Source organism: Pteropus medius, unplaced genomic scaffold, assembly GCF_902729225.1.
Source record: "Pteropus medius unplaced genomic scaffold, Ma_sr-lr_union100, whole genome shotgun sequence".
NCBI lineage: Eukaryota > Metazoa > Chordata > Mammalia > Chiroptera > Pteropodidae > Pteropus > Pteropus medius.
In genome coordinates, this window is record NW_024354500.1 from 20,814,604 (window position 1) to 20,840,728 (window position 26,125).

At 36.0% G+C, this 26,125-nt stretch overlaps 1 protein-coding gene across 1 annotated transcript; it reads right to left on the reverse strand.

The window, feature by feature from the left end:
* Nucleotides 1-3,041: 3,041 nt before the first annotated feature.
* SDHAF4 (succinate dehydrogenase complex assembly factor 4) lies at nucleotides 3,042-25,177 on the reverse strand. Its single transcript, XM_039853224.1, has 3 exons — nucleotides 25,021-25,177; nucleotides 11,154-11,306; nucleotides 3,042-4,848 (listed from the first exon to the last, which is right to left on the reverse strand). Exons 1-3 carry the CDS (start codon nucleotides 25,082-25,084, stop codon nucleotides 4,739-4,741), a joined length of 327 nt encoding a protein of 108 aa, XP_039709158.1. The 5' UTR covers nucleotides 25,085-25,177; the 3' UTR covers nucleotides 3,042-4,738.
* Between the last annotated feature and the right edge of the window lie 948 nt (nucleotides 25,178-26,125).

A 26,125-nucleotide genomic window follows, 5' to 3' on the forward strand; every position in this document is an offset into this window, starting at 1 on the left:
GCTAAATTAGGAATACTTGTAACTTCAAGGCTTCAGATAAGATTCTACTTGCAAAGACTAAGTTAGAAATACAGGGCTCAAATATGCCTACACTGTATTTTAAAGAATATAAGATGTCATAGAATTTTAAGGAACTTTCATATAACTAATCTTCATATTCATTAACCAAGGCTATGTAAAATGCACAAAAATAAATCAAAGACCGAAACGCTCAATCTTTATGGAAGCATTCTACAAATGAGCAGGAATAGACATTTAACATGTCTCAAGGATTTAAGCCTTATTTTTACACTTCTATGTTATATTTTACATATTTTTACACTTCTATGTTATATTTTACATATTTTACAGTTGTGTGTTGTATGCCCCAATAAAAAAGATTCTCAACTAGTAGTTTTCTTAGATGATGGCCGTGAACAAGTTAACAGTTGTGTCTGTCCAAAGTCTTTTAAACACCATCTCTAGAATTTGGTAGAAGTACACTTCTCAGCCTCCACTCAGGCGCAGACATTTGATGTTAGTGTCCACCGATCAGATATATCAAAATAAGACAATGATGCAGAAATGGATTAGATGAGGGGAAAAGGAATCTACCGGGACTTCATTCTGGGGCCCATAGTGGTAGTGGTTGCAGGTTGCTGTCTGCAGAGGTGTAGTTAACTCTGCTTTCAGATAGCAACTCCTCTCTCCTGACAGCACTGCCGTGTAATTGTGAAACTTGTTCTTGGAAGTTCAGTCTGTTCTGTTAGCCCTTCCAAAGAGTCTGTATGTAGTACCTCCCTTCCTACTTAAATCAGCTCAGCAGTTCTTGGAGATGGTTCAAGTACCCTGGGCGTCTCTGAGACCCTCTCAGGGTTCTACAAAATCCTCCCTTTTCCAACTACATATCTGTGTGAAGCCAGCTTTTCTCTACTATATGTCAATCAAAACAATATCATGACAGATTGAATGCAGAAGATATAAGAATACAGCTGCCTTCTATTAAGTTAGATACTAAAGATAATTGCAAAAATATAAAACAATGACACCCTTCTTGTTTTTTATTTTGGGAAAGTTAATTTAGTTATTTTTCAAAAAGATGTTATTTTACGTTAATATAGAATGGATTTATTATTGGGTTCTATTAAAATGAAAAATATTTTAAAGATTGCTTAGTTTTCATTCATAATACAATAAGTATCAGTAGCTATAACACACATAAGCAAAAGTTTTGGTGTCCTGAACAATTTAGGGACCTCAAAGGATTTTTTAAAAAGGCCCTAAGACTGAAAAGTTTAATAGCCACTGAAATAGAATAGGTTCTATCATCTTTATCTAAAAAGTCTGAATAGAGAAGGCTACGTTTTTCTTTAATTCTGGATTATAAAAGAGAAGTTGGTTTAGAGAGAATATATAGTATTTCCCTACTAAGGAGAAGAAAAAGAAGAGGGAGATACAAAAAGCAGCATGTTAGAACCAAGGATAAGAGTCTATAGGAGTGTCAGAAAAGAGGTACCTATTCCTGCAAATGAAAGAGCTTGAGGAAGACTTAGAACAAAGTACCCAGAGGACACAGAAATGGTACTGAATACTTATCAATCATAAATATTTCTTAATATTTACATATAGCCTCCTATTCATGAGTCATACAATAATCTTTATAATTCATTTATAGTAGCCAGCCCTAGCTTAGGGAAGCCAGAGGCAGCTTTAGTTACAGTGTTTGTGCAGAGAGGTGCCCACCAAAAATGCTCTTCTTGAGCCAGGAATGGCCTGAGGAATCTATGTCCAAGAATCTTAATTATATCACTCTGCTCTCTCCATATCTTCTTGGTCAATGTCTTGGGATGCTGATGTATGGCAAGGTCAGAACAAATATTTAACTTGATTAATAAATATCTCATAGAACCAGTGTAGATTTAAAAAGGTGAAAACCCAGGTCTCTGAACAGTCACGTAGTATGAAAAACCCAGAAAGTGAGTCTCATTGAACCTGGGAAATCTCCTTTGGTCTGGTTGAGGTGAATTAGAGTCTCTTGCAACCCATTTAGTCTTCAGTCAGTTGTCTTTTGGAACTGTTCTCATGTGCAAATCAAACCCGCCAGGTTTTATGCTGGAATGGCAAGGGATCCTTTTCACTCATCACGAAATACGCAAAGCCTAGCAGAATATCTGGCACTCTTCACTTTACTTTCCTTCCTAACTGATCAACTAATTGGTGGTTAACTAATAGCTGACTGCCATTCTTATCCTGAACTTACAAAAGTACTGTCGTGTTGTGAAATTATCATTAAAATTGCTGGTACATCATTAACAATCACTACTATAAAGCTTGTTCATTATAAACTATTCTATTCCTCTAACAAACATTTGTTATATACTAGCAGAACACGGCTTTAGCTTTTTCTTACTAGTTTAATAATAAGCATTATTACATTTTGACTCATGGTAGGTCATAACAACTGACATCAAAATAAGAAAATGCTGGACATAATTCAATTCCACCAAAACACCTAATATGTACAGTTTCATGGTATGAGCCTTGTACATAAAAGCTCAGCCTACAATTTCCCAGAAATCCCCAAGCAATGTAAAATGTTTAAATTATAACTACACTAGAAAAAGCCAGTTTCGTGTGACATTTTCTGAAAATTTGTCTATAAATTGTTCTCTTACATTTATCCTCATGGTTTGTTTTCTGAGAAACAGATGCTAAGATGGAATTAAATGTGAAAGTGATGTATTGGGGAGACCTTGTGAATTATGAAGGGGAAGAAGAGGCAGAGTCTAACACCTGTGAAGGGGAGAAGGCTGGAAAGGATTGGGTTTGAAGTGTGTCAGACAATAACATGGTCCTAAGAAAACTCTGGGAAGGCTAAGAAAACTCAGGGGAATTGGCCATCATAATCATTCAGTGTAGCCCCACTATACTCAGTTATCAGCTAGAAACAGCATGGGGTAAGCATCGCCTCTGCAGAAATACAGTGGTGGATCCCACAGGGAAATCAACTCACTCACCACAAGAGGAAATTTGAGTGATGCATTTCCATTGCCACCACATCACCTTTTTTAAGTCTTCAGGTTTCTTTTTTTATTTGATGGAAACAAAGACCATAAATGTTTATTTTACATGCCACCAAATTTTACCTATATATTTGACAGCTGTCATGAATCATGTTACTACTAACACAAGTTAAAGATTCTATTATCTTGATGCAACACTTTGGTTGTTACATATTTTATATTAGTTTTTGAAATATGTAAGTTGTCTTTTCTGTGTCACATATTATGATGGTTAGTGTGGAACCCAAGCAAAACTATACAATACAATTTAACACAATATTTCTGAAACGTTAACTTATTATTATTAAAAACCTTCAGTAATATGGGCTAATTGGAGGTCGACTTAACCATAGTATCGTTTTATAGCAACATGGTTATTACTTAGCAGCATACACAGTAACTGTAACTAGAAGAACAAATGTTGACTAAGAGAGAGACTGGTATAAAGACTGAATGACTAGTCCCAACTACTACACTAGTTAGTTTGGTTCTAGGAACAATACACTTTTTAAGAAAGTTTATTCTCTTAAATAAGTCTCCCTACAATCTTCTCATTGCACTTATAACTTATATCACACAGTTACCGGCCCACTCATTCTATCTTCTATAGGCTTTACAAACCCTTTCTTCCTATGTAATTTAAGTGTAGCCTGGGGGCTAAAGGCCCAATCTCTGTGACTGAGTAAGGCCGGAAGGACAGCGAAGGACGCTTTAAGGGAGGCTCAGCAGTTCCCATTCTTCCTTTATTCTAGATCTATAAACTGGACTTGACTTTTCCTGACCTAGTTATCCAAAGGCCACAAGGGTAAGAGCTATTGAATCAGCAAAACTAACTAAGCTGGTCCATTCTATGCCCTGCCATTCTCATATTCGCCTTCCTGAATCTTATGTTTCACAAACTATTTCAGCTCAGTTCACCCATGCAGATAATCACTAAGGTTCCAACTAATGATTTTTAATGTTATATTCATGTGAAGGAAATTCAAGTATTTCAAATTTCAGTTTCTTAATCTTTTTCCCCAGGAAGTCTAGAGACTTGGAAAAATACATTCATGATTTAAGCATAGCTAACACTTACTGAGAGGTATGCTCTATGCACTGCTTCAAGTGGGTTACATGCATTTATTCATTTAACCTCTCAACTGCCCTGTGAGGCGGAAACTGTATTATCTCCAAATTTACACATAAGGATACTGAAGCACAGAGAAGTTAAATAACTTACTCAAGATTACATAGATAATTAGTAGTAGAGCTAAGATTTGCACCCAACTAATCTGACTCCAAGTAAAATTTTTTCTGTTGTTTCTGTGGACTTCTCAAATATAATGTACTACTTCACTCACATTTTAAAAGCCAGTATTACCTAGCATGTCAATATAATCATTAAAAAAGTTGATTTATTTACATTTGCATTTTATAAGCAACTGATTAAACTAAAACATGATCAAACAAAAGTTTGCAGTTCTAATCACTACTTATATACCTCAATACACTTAAATTAAAATTAATGTGCTAACAGAAATACTTTCCCTTTCCTAATTTATAGCAGCATATTTTCTTCCAAAGCCATCTCATGTACTTTTAAACACATTACAGGAATTTAGATAATTAGAGGGTATACAAAAAGAAAATAATCAGAAATAAGTTTCAGATGCATGTATTCAGAAAAAAGATACTGAAGTTAAAGAATATGTGGCTTAAAAATCAATGCAGCGTCCTTTTCGTTCCCAATCTCCGAATCGGGTAGGTTCTGGGCCCCGGGGGCCACCTTTTTCTTTGGTAACAGGATTAACATCATCTGGAAATTCTAAAGAAAGAAGATGTGAACAAAGCAGTCAATAGAAATGGCAAAAGTATTATGGTCAATTCTGAAGACAAGGTTGCAGAGTTATACAGTTGGTAGGCTAGATACTACTGACTAGGTTACAGTCTTGAAATGTGGTTCTTTTTCCGAGTTCGAAAAATCACTTTAGGATATAATTTTCATATTCAGTCAATTTTACTACCTACGTTGGTGACTTAGAATTTCTGGAGCTCTCTCAGGCTCCAATCCGGGGAGTGGCTGCTTATGTGCTACTAGATTAAAATAGAAAGAAAGAGGTGCAGAGAATACAGAATACAAATCCATAGGGTTTGGAGGGTTTTGAAACAAGATTACTTTGAAGATTACTTTGACTTAATGCCTCGGTTTTCTTATTAGTAAAATGGAGACAACAATCATACCTGCCCTACTGTCTTGGGAACTAAACAAAGTAATACAGGTAAAGTGTCTAGCATAGTGCCAGCTACATAAGGATGCTCGATTAACTTTAGCTCTAAGAATTACTGTTCCTTATTGTAGGGTTTTGGCTTCAATGACTGGTCAGCTGGTACTGGTACTTAAGGACATTGTAGCAGTTAGAACTGTTAATAACGTGCTCACAATAGGAATAACCGTCCTGACTCAGGGCCAATTCTGAGCACTTTGTACATATTAACTCAGTCCTCACTTAATCCTATGTGACAGGATAAAGTCTTTTATCCATTTATACTGTGAATAAACTCTCCCTTACCCACCTCATCATTTTGTTTTTTAAAGAACTCTCTGCCTTGACTTCCTCTGAAAGCCTTTCTACTAGAAGTTCTTCTTTCTCCCATATCTCTAGGGCTCACTGGGTATCTTAGCTTGGGTTGCTCTGGCAAAATGCCAGAGACTGGGTGGCTTCAACAACAGAAATTTCTTTTCTGACAGTTTTGGAGGCTGGAAGTCTGAGATCAGGGTGCCATCATGGTTAGGTCCTGGTGAGAGCCCTCTTCCTGGCTTGCAGATGGCAACTACTTATTGTGTCCTCACATGGCAGAGAGAGATGGGGGAGAGAGAGGAGGTGGGAAGGGGAGAGACGAGGAAGCAGGGGAGAGAAAGTGCTCTTTGTTGTCTCTTATAAAGGCACTAATTCCATCATGGGGGCTCCACACTTATGACATCACTTTAACCTAATTATCTACCAAAGGTCTTATTTCTACATACCATCACATTGAGACTAAGGCTTCAACAAATGGATTTTAGGGGGACATAATTTAGTCCATTGCACTGGGGAAAAAAGAAATGGTCAAGATGTCTCTGCTCCTCACTGCTACTTCCAGCTTCTCATTCTATTGTCAAATCCTTAACCTTTTTGACACCAGGCACCGGTGCTGCTATGAGAATCTAACGCCTGATGATCTGAGGTGGAGCTGAGCTGATGATGCTAGCACTGGAGAGCGGCTGTAAATACAGATGAAGCTTTGCTTGTTTGCCTGCCGTTCACCTCCTGCTGTGTGGCCTAGTTCCTAATGGGACATGGACAGGTAGCGGTCTGTGGCCCAGGGGCTGGGGACCCCTGCTCTAGGGCCTTCCTTCTTTTGAATTCTGACGCATTCACTTGTCCAAGGCTTTTCTCCAGTCTTGTAATAAACTCAAACACTCCTCTATCTTCTTGAATGAGATCAATATCTGGTTCGTAGTTTCATCTCTCTTCCCATCATCGTTAATATTAGCATCCATATTAATGAACTGTCACATACTGGGGCTGCAAAGGTCTCCAATCATCTTCCCTAGTGATCTTCATCTCCACTCTGCCATCCACTTGGACTTTATCTCTTGAATATGTTCTTTTTCCAAATCTCATGCTCTTGAGCTCTCTGACTACAATCCCCTATCCATCTCCCTTCTTCTGTTTGTTTAACCTAATTTGCACTCTCATTATAACCTACAGTTTGCTGAAACTCTTTATTCTCTTCACTACTAACCTGAGTCCCATTCTAGACTAATGCAATAGTTTTCTAATTCATCTCTGCTTTCTGACTCTCATGGCTCCAGCCTAACTCTCAGAGGCTGAATTAATCTTTCCAAAACAGAATCTCTCCTCCAGATTGCACTAAGTGAAGGACGCCAGACACTAACTGTATGATTTCATTTATTAAAAAAAAAAAATCCTAGAAAAGGCAAAAGTAGTAATAGAAAACAGACTAGTGGTTGCCAGGGGTAGACTAGCTGTAAAGAAGCATGAAGGACTCTGGGGGATGGAACAGTTTTATACTTTGTGTTGGTTACATGACTGTAAACATTTGTTAAAATTCACTGAACTGTTTAGTTAAAATGGGTGAATTTTAAAATGAGTTAATTTTATTATATACAGATTATATTTTAGTAAAGCTGATTAAAACAATCTCTATCCAAAAACATTTCGTGCTTTCCTCACTGACGACTGCATAAAGCCCATATGCTATAACCTGGTTTGAGCCAAATCTACCTTTCTAGCCTTTATATTCCATTAACCCATTATATATACTTTATGCTGCAACCAAAAAGGTCCATTAGCTGTCTTGCATGTGCCATGTTCTTCAGTCTCTTTCTCTTTGTCTGGACCTTGCTTTTATTGAAACATCTCCCCACCACTCCTTACCTAACTATTATGATTTTATTATTCCTTTAAACTCTAGGTCAAATGTTATCTCTTTTGTCTACCTTTTTCCAATCATTTTCTGTCTCTCTCTCATGCCAGTTACCACACGATGTCCTGTTCATAGTTATTTACGTATCTCATTTTCCTTTTTTATTTATCTTTGCATCAAACAGGGTGCTGAGCTGCAATCTCCTTTATCATCATAATAATGAAATTTACTTTCTGCAAAGGAATCACCTATAAATTTTCCTTAGAATGAAGTATGTACTAGAGGCAGGGAGACAGAATTAGAAGGAAGGCAACAAGGAAGCAGATGGACTAGTTAGGAGACCAACAGAACTAGACACAACTTGAATTTGGGCTTTATTGATAAGATGAATCATAGGAGATAAATTTGAGAGATGTTAAGCAGGATCCAGGATGCAGGAAGAGGTAGAAGTGAAAAATTATCCCTAGATTTCAAGTTTGGGTAACCTGGTGGATGGGGTAGACTGGAAATTCAGAAGGAAGAGGACTGGGATGTGACTGGTGGGAGAGAACAATGAGTAGCGCATGAGTTTAGTTTCAGACATATTAACTTTGAGATATAGCTGGACTATGCAAATGAAGATATATAGGAGGCAGCTGGATATAGCTCAGGAGAGAGGTCTGACTAGAGGTATAAACATGTGAGCTCTCCCTAGGAATGCTTACGGGGTTAAGGACAGAGGCCTGGGAAATACCTACATTTTGGAGCTGGCCCGAGGCAGAGGGAGCTTAAAGAGCCAAGAAATGGTTGAAGAAATAGAATAAGAAACTGGTGAAAATATAATCTAAACCAAGACAGATTTCCAGAAGCAGTGGTTAACACTGTCAAAGGTTGCAGACAGTTCAAATAAAATGAGAACTAAAAAGCATCTGTTGGATTTGGTGATGTCTGTCAAACTAGTTTCTAAGAGATGGCATGTTCAACATAAACTTCGGTGAACCAAAATTAAGTGACTTGAAATTAATTCAAAATTACCTTTTGAAATGTGCTTACTTTTTTTCCTTTTTTAAGATTATGGTAAATATACATAACAATATTTGTCATTTTAGCCATTTGCAAGTATACAATTCAGTGGCATTAAATAGTCACAATGCTATGTAAACATGACATTACAATAATCAGAACTTTTTCATCATCTCCAATTAAAAATGCATACCCATTAAACAAAAATATTCTCCTTCCCTCTCCACCTAGACTCTGATAGCCTCTATTCTATCTTCTGTCTCTATGAATTTGCCCACTTTAGGTACCTAATATAAGTGAAATCATATAATATTTGTCCTTCTGTGTCTAGCTTATTTCACTAAACATAATGTTTTCAAGGTCCATCTATATCGCAGCATATATCAAAATATCATTCTTTTTAATGACTGAATAGCATTCTACTGTATGTACAAACCACATTTTGTTTATCCATTCATCCATCAATGGATGTTTGGGTTGTTTCCACCTTTTGGCTATTGTGAATAAAGCTGCTAAAAACATAGGTGTGCAGATACTTGGTCAAATTCCTGCTTTCTATTCTTTTGGATATATATCTAGGAGTGAGACTTGCTGGATCATAAGGTAGTTCTGTATTTGACTTTTTAAGAAATCACCCAACTGTTTTCTAGCTGCATCATTTGACAGGTCTCAGAAACGCATGAGAGTTTCAATTTCTCCACATCGTTGCCAACTTGTTATTTTCCAGTTTTTCTTAAGTTACAGCCATCCTAGTAGGTGTGAAGAGGTATCTCACTGTGGTTTTGATCTTCATTTCCCTAACGATTAATGATGTTGAGTATCTTTTAATGTGTTTTTAGTCATTTGTACATCTTTTTTGGAAAAATGTCTTTTCAAGTACTTTGCCCATTTTTGAACTGAGTTGGGTTTGTGGTTGTTGTTCTTGTGTTGTAGAAGTTCTTTATATATTCTGGATATTAATCCTTTGTCAGATACATGATTGGCAAATATTTGGATGTGTTTCTCCCATTTTGTAGGTTGTCTTTTCATTTTCTTGAAAATATTTTTTGATGCAGAATAGTCAATTTTGATGATATCTAATTTATCTATTTTTGCATTTGTTACTTGTGCTTTTGGTATCAAAGCTGTGAAATAGTTATCAAATCCAATGTTATAAAGATTTTCTTTAATGTTTTCTTCTAAGAATTTTATAGTTTTATCTCTTAAGTTTAGGTCTGTGATAGATACATTTTGAGCTAATTCTTGTATATGGTATAAAGTAAGGGTCCAATTTCCTTCTTTTGTAGGTGGATATCAAGTTTTCCTGGCACAACTTATTAAAAAGATTGTCCCTTCCCCACTGAATGGTCTTGGCACCCTTGCTAAAAATCAATTAGCCATATATATGAGGATTTATTTCTGGGACTGCTGCCTTCTTTTTGTGTAATATTTTCAGAAAATATTTCTCATATTTTTGTGCTTAACTAAAACAAGTGAAGAAAAATTTTATCATTAGGTTATGACAACTTTTTAAAAGTCTGTATCATCTTGGTTCACTGATCTTGTTATTAGATTTAGCTTGATAAAAGTGTTATAAATTGAAATATTAACTGAATAGGCAAACACAAAAGCTTTTACATTATCGAAAGAGTTCCAGACAGAGGTCCTGGTATCCTCTATCGATATCTCCTTGATTGGGATGCTTCACTAGATAGGTTACTTATCATATACTGGAAAAATCAGACAAGCAGGGCAGCTTCCAAGGTTTCAAAGTGATATGTTTACATTTATGCTGTCTAACATTTTATTTTTTTAATAGCTAATACTTGTACATATTCTACAATTAAAAGATAGAAAAGGATATAGAATAAAAATTAAAAAAATACTTAAAAAAAACAGAGTTTTAAGGCATTAACCAAATTTTATATATACTGAATACGAAACAATGTTTAGTCTATCACCCGACCTTCCTTAAAAAAAGCCCCTATTCTCGAAACTTCCTCTTCTCTTCCCTCAACCACGTGGTCACAGTGAGAACAACCACCTTCTAATGTGGTCACTATGATTGATTCCGTTGTGGACATCAAGCTTGACCAATGAGCTCTCTTCTTAGAAAATTTGGAATTAGGACTAAGAAAGTCTAGTTTCAGTCTGGCTGTGCTTTTGACCTGAGTAGCTGCAAGAAGATGGTACTTTCTACACAGTGGACTGAAAAGGGAGCTTGAAGACAGAAATCAACAAAGAGAAGTGACCAGAAATAAGAAAAGGAGGGAGAATATCCTAGATTCCACATAGTATTTAGCCCTGAGGTCCCAGTCTTTTTCTAAAGCCAAGCAGTATCACTGCCCTGGGCAGCCTCACTTGTATCCTATATCCTAACAACAACCTACCGTATCCTCTTCTTAAGTTTGCTCAAGTGGGTTTCTCTCATTTGCATCAAAGTGGGTCTCAATTTTGTCATGTGACTAATGGGGCATAATAACTATAACAATTAAACACAATCATTCACTGTCAGGGGATTGGAAATCTTTTTTTTCTTTAATCCACACATATTGATGGTCAATATGGCAATTTTATTCATTGTTGAAATATGCTTCATTATTGTTAATAAAGAATTATATGCAATAACATATTTCTTTCCTTTAATTTATTCTTTTTCTCAATAACTAAAATATTTTGATACTTCAAAAATTAAGAGAGGAGCTTTACTGTACTCACTTGTCAGTGGTTCTTTCTCTAAATGGGCATCTTCTGGTGCATCAAAACGACCTTCCGGTAACTTTGGCTTCTTAAGGGATTGTTTGATAGGGTCTGACTTTCCTCCTTGCGAAGAACTTGTTTTCCTCAAAGAATAACACAGAAGGGGCGATCCTAGAAGAGTAGGGATAGTGGAAAAATAGGAGCTGTTCATTTATTCTACTTTAAAAGTTTAGTAATTTTACTTAATTTGTCTTTAGTTTACACATTCAGATTTATCAAGGTTCAAAAAGTACAAAAGGACATACAGTGAAAATTCTTCCCTCTGCCCACATCTTCCAGACATCCATTTCCCTTCCTTGGAGGCAACCGATGTTATCAGTTTGAAAAGAAGAGCACTGAAATAATACGCTAGTTAACATCTAAATTATAGAAACATATATTAAATACTGATTCCTGTCTGAAGCAATTCCCAAAACACCAGGAATCAGATCATTAAGAATAAAAGTAAGAATTTTTCAACAACAATATTTAGTATTTAAATCTCTAGAAACCACAAGGGACTATAATTAGTATTCTTATATGTAAATCCTAATCATGGTCTTCTATTCCTGCCAACTAAAATTTAAAAACCGTATTGGGCATCTGCAATGTATAAATGAGATATCTTATTCTCTATGTTATAAAGAGAAAGCTAAATTTCAAGTACAATGAAAGTTTTTCAATCCTTGTTGAGATAACATTCAATAAGGGCAAAACCACTCTGAAAAAAATGAAACAAATCATATCAATTATTATTATTATAGAATTATCTGGTTGGGAATGTTCAATTTCCCAAGGGAACAGCTTTAGAGGCAGACAGAGTTGGGTACCAGTTCCAGTTACACTACTGAGGCAGGCAGAATAGTGGCCCTCCGAAATAATTTGAACCTAATATTCAGACCCTGTGAATAGGTTAGGTTACATGGTAAGGGAGAATTTAGGTAGCAGACGGAATTAAGGCTGCTAATCAGATGACCTTAAACTAGAGATTATCTGTGATTATCTGGGTAGGTCCAATGTCTTCACAAGATCCTTCAAAAGGAAGAGAGAACTGGAATTGAGAACCAGAGAGACAGCATCATGAGATACACTTGACTGACATTGCTGGCTTAGAAGATGGAGGACAGGGCCAAAGAGTCAAGACAGCCTCTAGCAGTTGGGAAAGAGAGGAAACTGATTCTCCCCTGGAGCTTCCAGAAGGAACACAGCCCTGAAACCTTGATTTCAGTACAGTGAGACCCACTTCAGACTTCTGACCTCCAGAACTATAAGCTGTTTTAAACCACTAAGTTTGTGGTATTTTGTTTCAGCAGCAGTAGGAAACTCCTATAAACACTTATTAGTTGTTTGATCTTGGTCAAGTTATTTACCTTTTCTAAATCTGTTTACTCTAACTTGAAGATAACAGTATCTATGTCATGAAGCTATTAAATAGTTTAAACAGAACAATTCATGCAAAACACTTAACATAGTGAGAAATTATATCAATTATTATTATTATAGAATTATCTGGAAGCTCTTGATAGCATTATGTATAATTAGAATGTTCTTTCATTACATGTATTTTATTTTTGAGCCATTACTACATCTTCCTATACTCTGCTTTAAAAAGTATATACACACACACACACACACACACACACACACACACACACACAAACACATATATATGTATACAAATATTTGCATGTATATATGTTCTATATACATATACACCTTCTACAGCCAACTTGGCATTTACATAAACTTGTAAGATTACAGTTGACATTACATAGAAACTGCATTAATTTCAAAATAGTACTTCGAGCTGTTCATTTAGAATGCAAATTAGCATTCTCCCACAGATCTAAGAGTCCACAAAATGCAAAGATTAAAAAAATAGCTAAGTACACAATAGAATGTTTTAATAAAGCTATGACAATGATCTAAAGAATTAATATAGTTTCCTCTCATCTACATGCTCACTTACTTATTTCATATTTGAGACACTAATTGGCTAAGAAAAAGTCTGTGAACCAAGAAAATTTTCTGTACCTATTAAAATAAAGATCCTTATCTATTAAAAAGTTTTACTTATTTATTGATTTAGAGTACAGGCTATTTTGCCTTTAAACTCCACTTCAATATCTAGGGCATATTTTACTTTTCTTATCTCCTCAAAATTATACTTAAATATATACTAAAAGGCTAAAGAGAAAAACTGCAATAATAATATCTTATAAGGAAACATTTATTTTTACTTAGAAACTAAATGGAAAACATACAAGTCCTAATTCTTGATTATAATAATATATTTCATATAATAATCTCATCTTGGTTTATTGGGGTTGACTATCTAGAAAAATATGTTGAAAATGTTGGTGATTATAAACTATGCATAACTGAAGGACTTTCTCAGTCCAAAAAACAGGATTTTAAAATCAATTAGTCATTTATGATCTGAAATAGATTCTTTAATATTTGACCTTATATCCCAGTTTAGCAAGTTCATGCAGTCTCCACAATAGAAACTTCTGTCCATTATCTGATATTCAAATATTTACTCATTAACAAATCTGTTAGTTGGTAAAGCATCAAAGATTGTTTGCTAAGTTGTGACAGTTCAGTAATAATACAGATAGATACACAGAGAAGAGAATTTTAACAATTACATATTGGATTCTAAAAGTAGACAGATTTTACATCTACTCTGACAAATGAGTAGTTTCTGCACTTCATTACTAATTAAATATATTTATTGTACATTAAATAACTCACTCTGAAGCCTAAAAATCAGCAAGTATTTAATAGAGACCAGTAGACACCTGCTACTGTGTACTCAGGCTTGGCTCAACATAAAATCAGCACTTCTTGTTTTAGGTTTGGTTGTTTTTGTAAATTAAAAAAAAAAAATCTCTTAACTGAAAGGTGGAAATGATAATCAGTGTAAAAAGTAATTCAATATGTTCCGAATCTGTAGAAATTCCTAAGCATTTATGCAAAATCATAAAAATGGCATAAAATGCATCCCTGGCTACCAATTACAACATAGACGAAATCTGAGACTAAAAATTTTACCTCTTAAATGATGCAGATATACTAACTGTAAATAATAAAAATAACAAACATGTGTTAGATGTCTACTATGTGCCAGGCATTGTGCTAGGCACTGAAAAGATGATACCTTACTTATGCCTCACAATAATCTGCTGAGGCAGGTATAACTGTATTTTATAGTAATTCTGTTCAATATGAACAAAATCATTTTTGAAAAACTGACATTATGTACATGTGGTGGAGACTGATAAATATTCCAAGTAGCTACTTTTCCCTTCTTCCATTTAGTTCTAGGACTCCCATTCCTATCTTCCTTGCTATTAAGCTGAGCACCAGGATGCTCATTTAGAGACATTTCCCTGCCTCCCCTACAGGCAAGCAGCCTGCATTATCCAAGTTTGACCATGGGACTGTGACAGGAAGTGATGTATGCAAATTTTAGGTTGCCTCAATTTTGCAACAAGGTGATTGCCCTGGATTTCTGTTCCCATTCCCTGGAGTTGTGATGTGGACATGCAGTAGCCGAGCTTCAGCCATACAGATGAGGATGAAACTCAGGGTAGAGTGATACTTAAAATATTTAACAGCTGGGATGGTACAGACACTGCCCAATCAGAACATATGTACAATCATTCAGAAGAGACACAGCTTGTAAATAACTAGCAAAACTCTACTAATGCATACTGGCTGACTGTAGGCCCTACAGATGGTGGGATCCTTGAATGACCTGTCAAAACAGCATGGCCTTGCCTGTTCTCATCGGCAGGGCTGTTACAGCAGCCTGGCCCTTTCCTTAAGTAAATACAATGGAGAAGTAAAAAACTTGCAAACTAAGGGCACTAGAGCCACACATGAGTTCCAACGCCAGCCATACCACTTCCTGGCAATGTGAACCTGAGAATGTAACTATATCTCTCTGAGTCTGTTTCCCATTTGGAAAATGGGGATATTTCTACTTACCCTGCAGGGCAGTTCAGAGAAACAAAGTAATGTATATGTCTATATGTGCACACATTTACCGTATAAATATCTTGAGCCTAATTGTGGGACACAGGTCGATTTGCATAGAAGTTTCTGGTAAAGAACATAAACATGAATGTATCTTGAGGAAACACAGAAGAGTAGTAAAGTATAAGTTTAAGAAACTATTTCCTCAGTCTGGCCTTGGGTACTTCTGAAAAAACTTTATAGAAAAAAGCATTAGAAGGCAAAGCTGAAAGACCAGTTTTCTCAAGGGACTCTGAGACCATAGAAGTATAAACAGAACTTTTTTTGCAGTCAGGTAACAGTGTGAGAGAATGTAAAAGAAAAGAATTCCCCTAATTTCTGCTCAATACCAGATAAGAGAGAAGGCACTGTGCTCCTTGGCACCTGTACGCTTTAAAGATTTCGTAACGAGTCCATGCACAGCAGCCTGGCAGGGGTGGTGGTAGTGAGGCACATGCAAGCACCTTCAAGGGCAGACAACAAGAAAGAAGAATATATAAGATGATAAGGATTAGCAGAGAAGTGAAGGTGAGCCCAAGAGCCACTCCTGTGGATTCTGTCTATCAAATAGTAGATACTAAGCAATAGTAACTATATTAATGTGACTATTACATTTTGGCCACCAGCAAATTTCTGACCACTACGTGAGAAATAGCTGACAAACTTAAAACGAAAATCATCTTTTGAGAAGTAAAAAAATCACCACTATAAAGTCCATGTCGTCTTCTTTAAGGGTTAGTTTGGCCTTACTCAAAGCCTATTTAGAATTGTGTTTACAAGTACATTATAGGCAAGAAGATGACCTACTAACAGAAGAAATAATTAAAGCAAAAGAAAAAGAGTTCATCATCATTAAAAAACCCAAAATAACAACAATATTTAAGAACCACTGTTTCTAGAAATTTGATAAATTAGAGATGTTTAAACCATATAGCTATAAAACATCTAAAAATGTTAAAATACACACTCACGCACACACAATAACACTTCTAAGTCAGAGGAAAACTTTTAAGACAGTAAATCATAATAAAATAAAAAACCAATTCAATGAGGCAAACACTTAAACTATTACATATCCTATGTTTTTTTTCTCATTCAGAGCTTTCAGGACTACAGGGAGAAGACTCTTGAACCTGAGAAAACAAAAAGCCTATTAGAGACCAAGACACAGGGAGGCTCATGCTTTGAGGGAAAAAAAAAAAGTGAGCTGGAAGATTTCGAAATGTGCACATAAACCATCTGGGAGATCTTGTTAAAATGCAGATTCTGAGGAGCTCTGGTGGAACCTGAGATTCTGCATTTTAATAGTCTCCCAGGTGATGTTTGTGCAGCTGGTCTAAAGAGCAAAGAACTAGAATAAATCCTTCAGTTAATGAACAGTTGAGGAAGGAAAAGTGTCTGTCTCAACCTTGGTTCTGAGCGTAGGTGTAAAAAAGAATCTCATTTTGAGATTCTGAAGCCACTGCTGACCACACCTGTGTTTGTGCCTGATTACACACTATCTGCATGGTCCAAAACCCTCCAACGGAGCATCTTACTATTACGTGGACCCAAGACTAAAGTTGAAGTGCTCCCAAACACATGGAAAAAAGCAGAAGCAAATCCTTTAAGGGGAAATACTCTCAATCCACTCTCATGAAAGTCTCACAGAATCCCAGGAAAACATTCAAGGTAACCAGTCATCACAATCAAGTTAGCAGAGTCAACAAACAACAGAATAAAATCAGACCATGAAGATTTTATATACCGTAATAACAGAAACCAGAATATAAAATTATTTAATGTGTTTAAGGAAATAAAAAAGGATCCATAAAGGAGAAAGGAGTAAGAGACTACGAAAAATGACTAGTCCGACTTTTTAAAAAACATAAAATTTAGAATATAACAATTTAAATTTAAAGCTCAATAAAAGGGTTAAATAGCAGAACAGATAAAGTTGAAAAGAGAATTTGTGACCTGGAATAACATTCTGAATAAATTATACAGAAAAAAGCATAGAGATAAAGAGATGAAAATAATGAAAGAGAAGTTAAATCATGTGGATGATAATCAAATGTTTGTTTAATCATAGTTGTAGAAGGAGATAATGGAAAGACCAGGAGAGATTCAACAAACAGGAATCTTCAGATTTAGGAAGCATAAAGAATGGCAAGTAAAAAATGATCTAGACACAAAGTAAATGAACAACCCTAACATAAAAGGAAGATATAAAAAGCAGCCAGATAAAAGGCAAATTATTAATAAAAGAACAAAAATCGAACAGGTGATTTCACAATAGCGATAAAGGAAGCCAGAAGATAGAGCTGTGAGAAACTGATAAACTCACTGATATGACCTATCAAGAACAAAAGAGAAATAAAATAAACCAGATTTTCAGATTAAAAATAAAACATCTATAAAAAAGAACACTGAGAAACTTTATGACAAAAGACTGTAACCAAAGGAACTTCTAAAGAATGTACTTTAAGAAAGTAATCTCGGAAGTAATGTGAGGTAAGAATAGAGAGAAAATAAAATAGTCTTATATATTTATGGTACAAAACAAGAATAACAACATTGGTTTGTGGGGTTATCAAAATCTCAATCCCACCCCAACATATACACAACGATACACACCTAAAAGGCATAAAAACAAAGGTAGAGGTTGAGTGAATTCAAAGGATTTTTAAATTCTGTACTTTTTAGGAGGAGGGTAAAAATATTAACTTTAGGCTTCCTTAAGTATGCATTTAGATTTCAAGGGTAATAAGTAAAAGACAAGGTATATCTTTCAAACCAGCAGAGGGAAACGAAATGGAAGAAAACATTTAATTCAAAGTATGAAAAATAGAAGGTGCAAAAAATAAGATGGGAGAAATAAAGCAAATTATATCAGTAATTATAACTGTAAATGGACTGAATTATCCAGTTAAAAGATATAGACTATCAGACTCAAAAAAAAAAAAATCTAGCCATATTACATGAGAACACTATGTTTTAAAAAAAAAAAGGTCCAATATTAAGGACTAAAGATTTGTGCCTCTCCTCCACTCAATCAAATGCTGAAATTCTAATCCCTAATGTGATGGTATTAGGAGGTAGGGTCTTTAGGTTATGAGGGTGGAGGCCTCATGAATGCGACAAGAGCAATAAGAGCTTACTGTGTGTGGCTTTCTGCTCTCTGCTGCATAAGACTACAATAAGACTGCCACCTGCAAACCAGGAAGCTGGCTCTCAGAAGAGACAAGTTGTGCTGGCAACCTGACCTTGGATTTCCCAGCCTCCAGAACTCTGAGAAATAAATGTCTGATGTTTAAGTAACCTAGTCTACGGTAATTTGTTATTACAGCCCGAACTGATTAAATGTGAGGTGCACCATTTTTTTTTTTTTTTTTTAAAGGAGAGTCTACAGAAAATGGAAAGAAAATAGTAACAGTAAGAGAAGAAAATACTGACATAAATATAAGACATAAAACTGAGACAATGAGCAAAACCAAAAGTTGGTTCTCTTCAAAGACTAGATCTACTGCGATCTAGTCTAATAAGAAAAAAACAAGAGAAGGCAAAATAAATAATTTGAAGAAAAGAGAGTACATAATTATATAGAGAGCAGATATTTAAAAGAACAAAGGAGCCAGCAACTTTATGCCTCTATATTAAAAGTATACAAAATGAGAAATTTTCTATAAAAATTTAACTTTTCAAAACTGACTTAAGAGCAAACCTAATCAATACTACAATAACAATTACAGAAATTAAACTAATAATTAAAAATCTTCCCTCACAGAAATGACTAGGGAGAGTGACATCAGTACAATGGCAGAGTGAGAAGACTCCATTGTTTATTCCCTTAAATTTACAAGTCGAACAATTATAACTCAACGAAGGATCCCTTGTTCAACAAATATACATGCCTGTAAGATCCATGCATCAGGACATCTGGAGGTAGTCTACTGGAACAAGCTGGCGGATGGGATGGGATAGGGGAAGGAAAAAGACACTGGCTGCAGACGTAGTCTGGTGCACACCTTGGTTCCAATGTGCATGGCAGGGAGACAGGAGTCCGGCAGCAGGCCTCATTTTGTGGCCTGGAGAGTATGAGGGGCAGAAGCAGCTTTCTTCCTGGAAAAGGCACCTCCCTTCCCACCTCCCCACTTCAGCAGAGCTGGGTAGGGGTGGCTGAGAAACTTAAAACAACACAGCGGTTCTAATGGCTATTACTGGAAGAAGGGGAGGCAGAGCCAAGATCACTAACTGACCGCCTCTCCTCCACATGCCCCAGCGGAGCCGAGTAATGCCAAAACATAATGGGAAAAGGAGGTAGCTTAGGAAGCTTGCAAAACCGATTCTCTGTCACCTGTCACATTCTCCCAAAACAATGGGGGTGCCCCATAACCAAGGAAAACTGGTCACAGAAAGGACACCCATAATCTGAGTGGGTATGGAGCAATTTCCTTAACAGAAGATATGCTGCTTCCCGTTGATCCCAGAGGTTCAAATAGTCCAGGTAAGAGAAAACAAAGACTTGTACTATAGCACCATCTACTGGAAAATAAAAACAAATGCTCTACCTAGCAACCTGCTGGATGTTGAGAGCAAGAGTACTTACACAAGAGATGTAAGTACTCAAATGCGCAGATGGGGAAACTATGCTTCAAACACCATGAACAACCAAGGTAATTTGGGAACACAGAAAGAAAATAAAGTCTTCAGAAACCAAATTTAAAGTCATAAAAGACTTTAAATGACAGAGACTTTGAGATTACAGTCATGAAGAAACTAAAAAATATACAAGAAAATTCAGACACACAGTTCAATGAAGTCGAGAATAAAATTAATGAACAGAAGGAGTATTTTATGAGAGAATGAAACTATAAAAAAAATTCTTGAGCTGAAGAACTTAATAAATGAGATGAGAAATGCATTAGAGAGCACTGAAAATAGATGGAAGAAAAAATTAGCAAACTTAAAGATAGAAACTTAGAAATGACCCAGGAGGAAGAAAAGAGAGAACTAAGAATTTTTTTTTTAAATGAAAGAACTCTATGAGAGCTGACTGTATTAGAGAGAGCAACATAAGGATAACAGGTATACCAGAAGGAGAAGAGAAGGAGAAGGGAACAGAGAGCCTACTCAAAGAAATAGGTGATGAGAACTTCCAAAGACTATGCAAAGAACTGGATTTTTGAACAGAAGCAAACAGAATACCCAATTATATCAATGCAAAGAGACCTTCTCCAAGACATTCAAACTGTCAAAAAATTTTAATGATGAAGAAAGATTTCTCATGGCAGCCAAGGAAATAAAAGACTGTAACCTACAAAAGAAACCCCATTAGATTATCATCAGATTTCTCAGTAGAAACGTTATAAGACAGGAGAGAGTGAAAGGAAATATTCAAAATATTTAAAAACAGGAACCATCACCAAGGATAAAATATCCAGCAAAATTATCCTTTAGATATGAAGGAGAAATACTTTCCAAGACAAAGAAAAGCTGAAAGCATCTGCCATTATAGAACCTGCATTACAAGAAATATAAAAGGAGCTCTTCTACTGAAACAAAAGTATACAGAACTTTGAGTAAGATAATTAACAGACAGAAGTGCAAAAATGCAAATTTACTTCAGCACAGGTTATTAAACATTTAATTATAAGGCTGGGGGGGGAGGAAGGTGCATTAAAAATAACTATAGCTACAGCAATTTGGTAACTAATGCACAATATAAAAAGAAATAATTTGTGACAACAAAATCATAAAAGAGAAGGAAAAGGATTGACTGGGTACAGGGAGATGAAGAGGCAATCAGAAAAAAAAGTCTGCTGTATGTATGAGACTTTATACACAAATCTAATGGCAACCACAAAATAAAAGTCCAGAGCTGAGACACAAAACATAAAAAAAAGAGGAAATGGAGAAAAAATCCAGAAAACTACCAAACTAAAATAGTAGACAGAATCACAAGGGGGAAACAATGGATATACAGAGCAATTAGAAAACAAAAGATAAAATGGCTGTAGTAAGTTGTCATATATCAATAATCACTCTAAATATAAATGGACTGAACTCACCAATTGAAAGGCACAGGGTAGTGGGATGAAATAAAAAATAAGACCCAACTATATGCCTGCAGGAGACTCAGCTCAGCTCCAAAGACAAACATAGACTCAAAGTGAAGGGGTGGAAGATGATACTTCAAGCCAATGGTATCCAGAGAAAAGCAGGTGTAGCAATACTTATATCAGACAAAATAGGTTTCAATATAAAAAAGGAAATAGGAGACAAATATGGACATTTTATAATGATCAAGGGGGCAATTCATCAAGAAGTCATTAATCCTTTTCTATATATATGCACCCAACCTGGGAACACCAAAATGTATGAAGCAATTGATAGCAAACCTAAAGGGAGACACTGACAAAAATACAATTATAGTAGGAGACCTGAATACCCCCATTGACGGCAGTGGATATATCATCCAAATAGAAAGTCAATAAGGAAATATTGGCCTTAAATGACACATTAGAGCAATGGACTTAACTGATATTTTTAGAAATTTCCATCCCCAAATGACAGAATACACATTCTTCTCAAGTGCACAGGGTACGTTCTCAAAGATAGACCATATGTTGGAGCACAAAACTAGTCTCAATAAATTTAAGAAGACTGAAATCATACCAAGTATATTTTTCGAACACAACAGTATGAATCTGGAACCTATCTACAAGATGAAAGCTGGAAAAGCCACAAATATGTAGAAATTAAACAACATACTACTGACCAACTATTTCGTAATCAAAAGATACATAAAGACAAGTGAAAATGAAAATATGACGTACCAAAAATTTTGGGATGCAGTAAAAGCAGGACCAAGATGGGAGTTTATAGCATTGCAAGCCTACCTCAAGAAAAAAGAAAAATCTCAAATAAACGAGCTAACATTACACCTTAAAGAACTAGAAAAAGAAATGAAACCCAAAGTCAGTAGAAGGAAGGAAATTATAAAAATTAGATTGTAAATTAATGAAATGTGAACACATTCTTTTTAAAATCATAAACTAGATAAGTATGCCTGCTATCACCACTTCTAGTCAACATGGTACTGGACATCTGAGCAAGGACGGAAAAAGATATAAAATTGAAAAGGGAAAAATTAGATTTTATTTGCAAATAATGAGCATTTACCTAGCAACCCTGAATATCTACAAATAAATTATGTAATAAAGTAATTTAGCTAGGTTCCTGAATACATAATCAATAAATAAGTCAACTGTGTTTCTATATATAAGCAACAATCAGAAAACAATAATTTAAAAAATAGTGAGAAATATTAATCAAATCCCAACAGGAACTTTATTTATTTATTTTTTAATTCGGTACGGAAAGCAGATACCCAAAGAGTAGCCAAGACACTTCTGAGAATCAAGATGGGAGGACTTACCCCACTAGATATCAAGATTAATTACAAGGGTATAGTTATTAAGATAGGTGATATCAGCACAGAAATAGCTAAATAGATTAATGGAACTGAAAAGAGAGCCAAGAAATAAACCCATCCATATATGTATATATAAACTTGGGATTTATGATAGCTGGCATAACATCAGTGGGGGAAAGGTCCAATACATGGGCTTGGGACGACTGGTAACTGTCATGGAAAAAAAAAAATTGGTTTCCTGTCTCATGCTATACATAAAAATTAATTCTTAATAGAATAAAGGTTTAAATATAAAAAAGCAAAACTATACACCTTTAAGAAAATATAGAATATCTCTACGACTTTAGAGAAAGTTTTATTAGTCAAGATCACAAAGCACCGATAATAAACAAAAGAATCAAAACGAGATTATCTGCTCATCAAAAGACACTTTTGAAGCTGTGTAATTGTACATGCAGGTCCATTATTCTATTCTGTCTATTGTTGTATACAATTTTTTAAAAAAATACACTGTGACAAGAAAAAAAGCCCAGGAACTGAGCTATTTGCCACTTACTTAACTAAAAAAAAAGGCCTAGTATTCAAATATATGTAAAAAATATAAATAAGACAATCTATTAAGAAAAAAAGATATTTCACAAAAAAAAACCTAACTCTTTGAAAAGATGTTTAACTTTTCTAACCAAAAAAAAGCAAAAGTGCAATAAGATAGCATTTCAACATCCTATAGACACACAAAAATACAATTTTCTGATATTTAGTGTTTGCAAATATGTGGAGCAACAGGAACTCTAATATACTGCTGGTAGAAGTGTAAATTGCCAGTAGAAATGGACAATGCCTTTAAAACTTGGCACCATACTGTGAAATTGAACAGCTCTATAACATATGTTCCATGATTTCCACTCTTTGCACAGAGCACCCATAACATATACAAGAATGTGTATCAGCCAAACCTGGTGTTTCCATAATTACTCAAATGGCCATTGAGGAGAATGGAAGAACATACAATATATTTTCACAATTGAGTGAAAATATATTGTATTTCACAATCACACATCAATATAGATGAATTCCAAAATAATACACCATTAGTTGAAAAATAATTCCAAAATAATACATTAGTTGAAAAATACACCATTAGTTGGAATTCAATATAGATGAATTCCAAAATAATACATCATTAGTTGAAAAATAATTCCAAAATAATACGCCATTAGTTGAAAAATACACCATTAGTTGGAATTCAATATAGATGAATTCCAAAATAATACACCATTAGTTGAAAAAAGCAAGTAAAATAAATATAAATGGTCTGAAACCATTTATATAAAGATCAAAAACATGCAAAGTTATACAACTGCATCACAAAGCAGCAAACAGGGAGCTGCCTGTCAATGGAAATATTCTATTTCTTAAATTGGAGAATGGGTTCATAAATTTTGGCTTTGCTTCATAACTTATACATGTTATACAAATTTTTGATAGCAAATACTTTATAAATTTTTAACAAGTGAAAAAGGGTTGTTGAATGAACATAATTTAAAGTTATTACCTTGGGGTCTGGATAATGTGGGGCTTTCACTTTCTATATAATTCATTTCTGGACCATTTAAAAGTTTTACAATTAAAAAGTAATATGTTTGGGGAGAAATGATTACAGAAAGGAAAACAAACTGCATAGAAATCCGGGGCCCATTACTATGAGGGGTTAGTGATGCTGATCCTGTTTTCAACTTATAGAACACAATTTCTCCAAGACGTCCCAAATTAAAACTATGTTTAACATACTCTATGGGCTAAGTCTGTAACATATTGAGAAAAATTTCCAACAAAAACGGGTTTAAAAATGTTGATTTTTACTGAAAGCATGATACTTCTATATTAACAATTCCTGGCTTCATCTAATTTTTATTATACTTATTTGCCTGTGGCCTACTTCTGCACTTTTCCAATTTTTTCTTCATATTGTAAACTGCCACAAATCCTTTCTGATGCAAATAAGGACATGACTTCCCAATCCCAAAGAGCTCTCTCTTCCATTTTTCTAAGAGCATCAAAGTGTAGTGCGCCCTGTGAACTTTCAAATACACAACCCGGAACATCTGCTGCCCTTCCAGGTCAGAACGATGGCCAGAAGGAAGCAGGTCTCCCGGCTGGAAGGGCGTTGGGAGATTTTCTAGCTTTCTAGCTTTAGTCTCACCCTTCGGATCCCGGGCGGTGACCGGACCTCCCCAGGGCCAAGACACGGGGTGGCCGAGCTGAAGAAGAAAGAAATTGGGCGACCCCTTGCACCATCAAACGCCTGGGACACACGCGGCTTCCTCTGCGGGAGGCCTTTCTCGAGGCGCCGGGGCCTTCGCGAACCCGCCCACGCGACCTTGGCCCCAGCACCGGGCGCCTTACTTGCTGCCCTCCACGCTCTAGTCGGAACGTAACCAAGAAACCCGGCAAGCCGTGTTAAGGTCATGGCGCCAGCTCCTGCAGCGTCCGCACCCGCCCAGCCTGATGGAGCCAGCGGCGTTGTCGGGTGCCGGGTGCCCGCCCCACAGGCGGGGCGGGGCGCTCGGGAGGTGTGGCCTGCGGGGGACGGGGCGGGGCCTCCGCAGCCGGCATTGGGCGTCGGAGGTCCTAGTCCAGGCAGTCTGTAAGGCAAAGAGGAGCCGAGAGCGGCCCTCCCTTGCCATGAATAACGACCAAAATTACCGTGACGCCCGTGTTAACTAAAACCCAAATCATGGCTGAAATTGGATGAAGGAATAATTTCGTTTATTCCTCTCCTGGAGGATCTTCTTAATAGTATACAAAGATTGAGCATCTTTTACTCTTTTGCCCGTGTAATAGTCTTCTTTTCCCTCAATTCTCGCTCTTATTTTTTAAATCTCTACTTAGTGAACTAATTCCTCAGTTCTGACTCATTGACCAGATGACCTGAAGGATGACAGTTTTGAGTGAAGTGCAGAGCAAGAGCAAGCTTTCCACCTGGCCCAGGCTGCAGTACAAGGAGCTCTGCCAGTTGAATTCCAATAGCTCCAATATTTTGGGAGTATATGTGGCATATTAGGAGGCTTTGTGTAGCCTGTGGAAGTCTACAGAATCACAGTGGAGATCTCTAGAATTTTCTTTTTTTTAAACGTCTTGGCTAGCGATTGGGGCCCTGGTAATGTTTGACCATGTGACGTCAGGTGGCTATGCAATCTGAGTTTCTCATTATGAACTGGGAGTTATCTGGTTCTCCTGGATAAGGAGTTCTTTCACTAAAAAGTGGTATATACAGAGCAGGGCCATTAGCTCCCACACACATACATTTAACCCTTAGCTCATATCTACAGCTTAATGATTAATTCCTTGTCAGCAGTTGACTGAAGAAAAAATTCAAAGATGGATTACAGGTGGCTTTACTCAATATACTGACCCAGTTGGCAAAAGGTTTTGGCGTTTAGAGCCCTACTGAACAGAGGCCCTCAAAGAACGGCAGAGAGAGAAAAACAATTTTCCACAGGGCAGAACT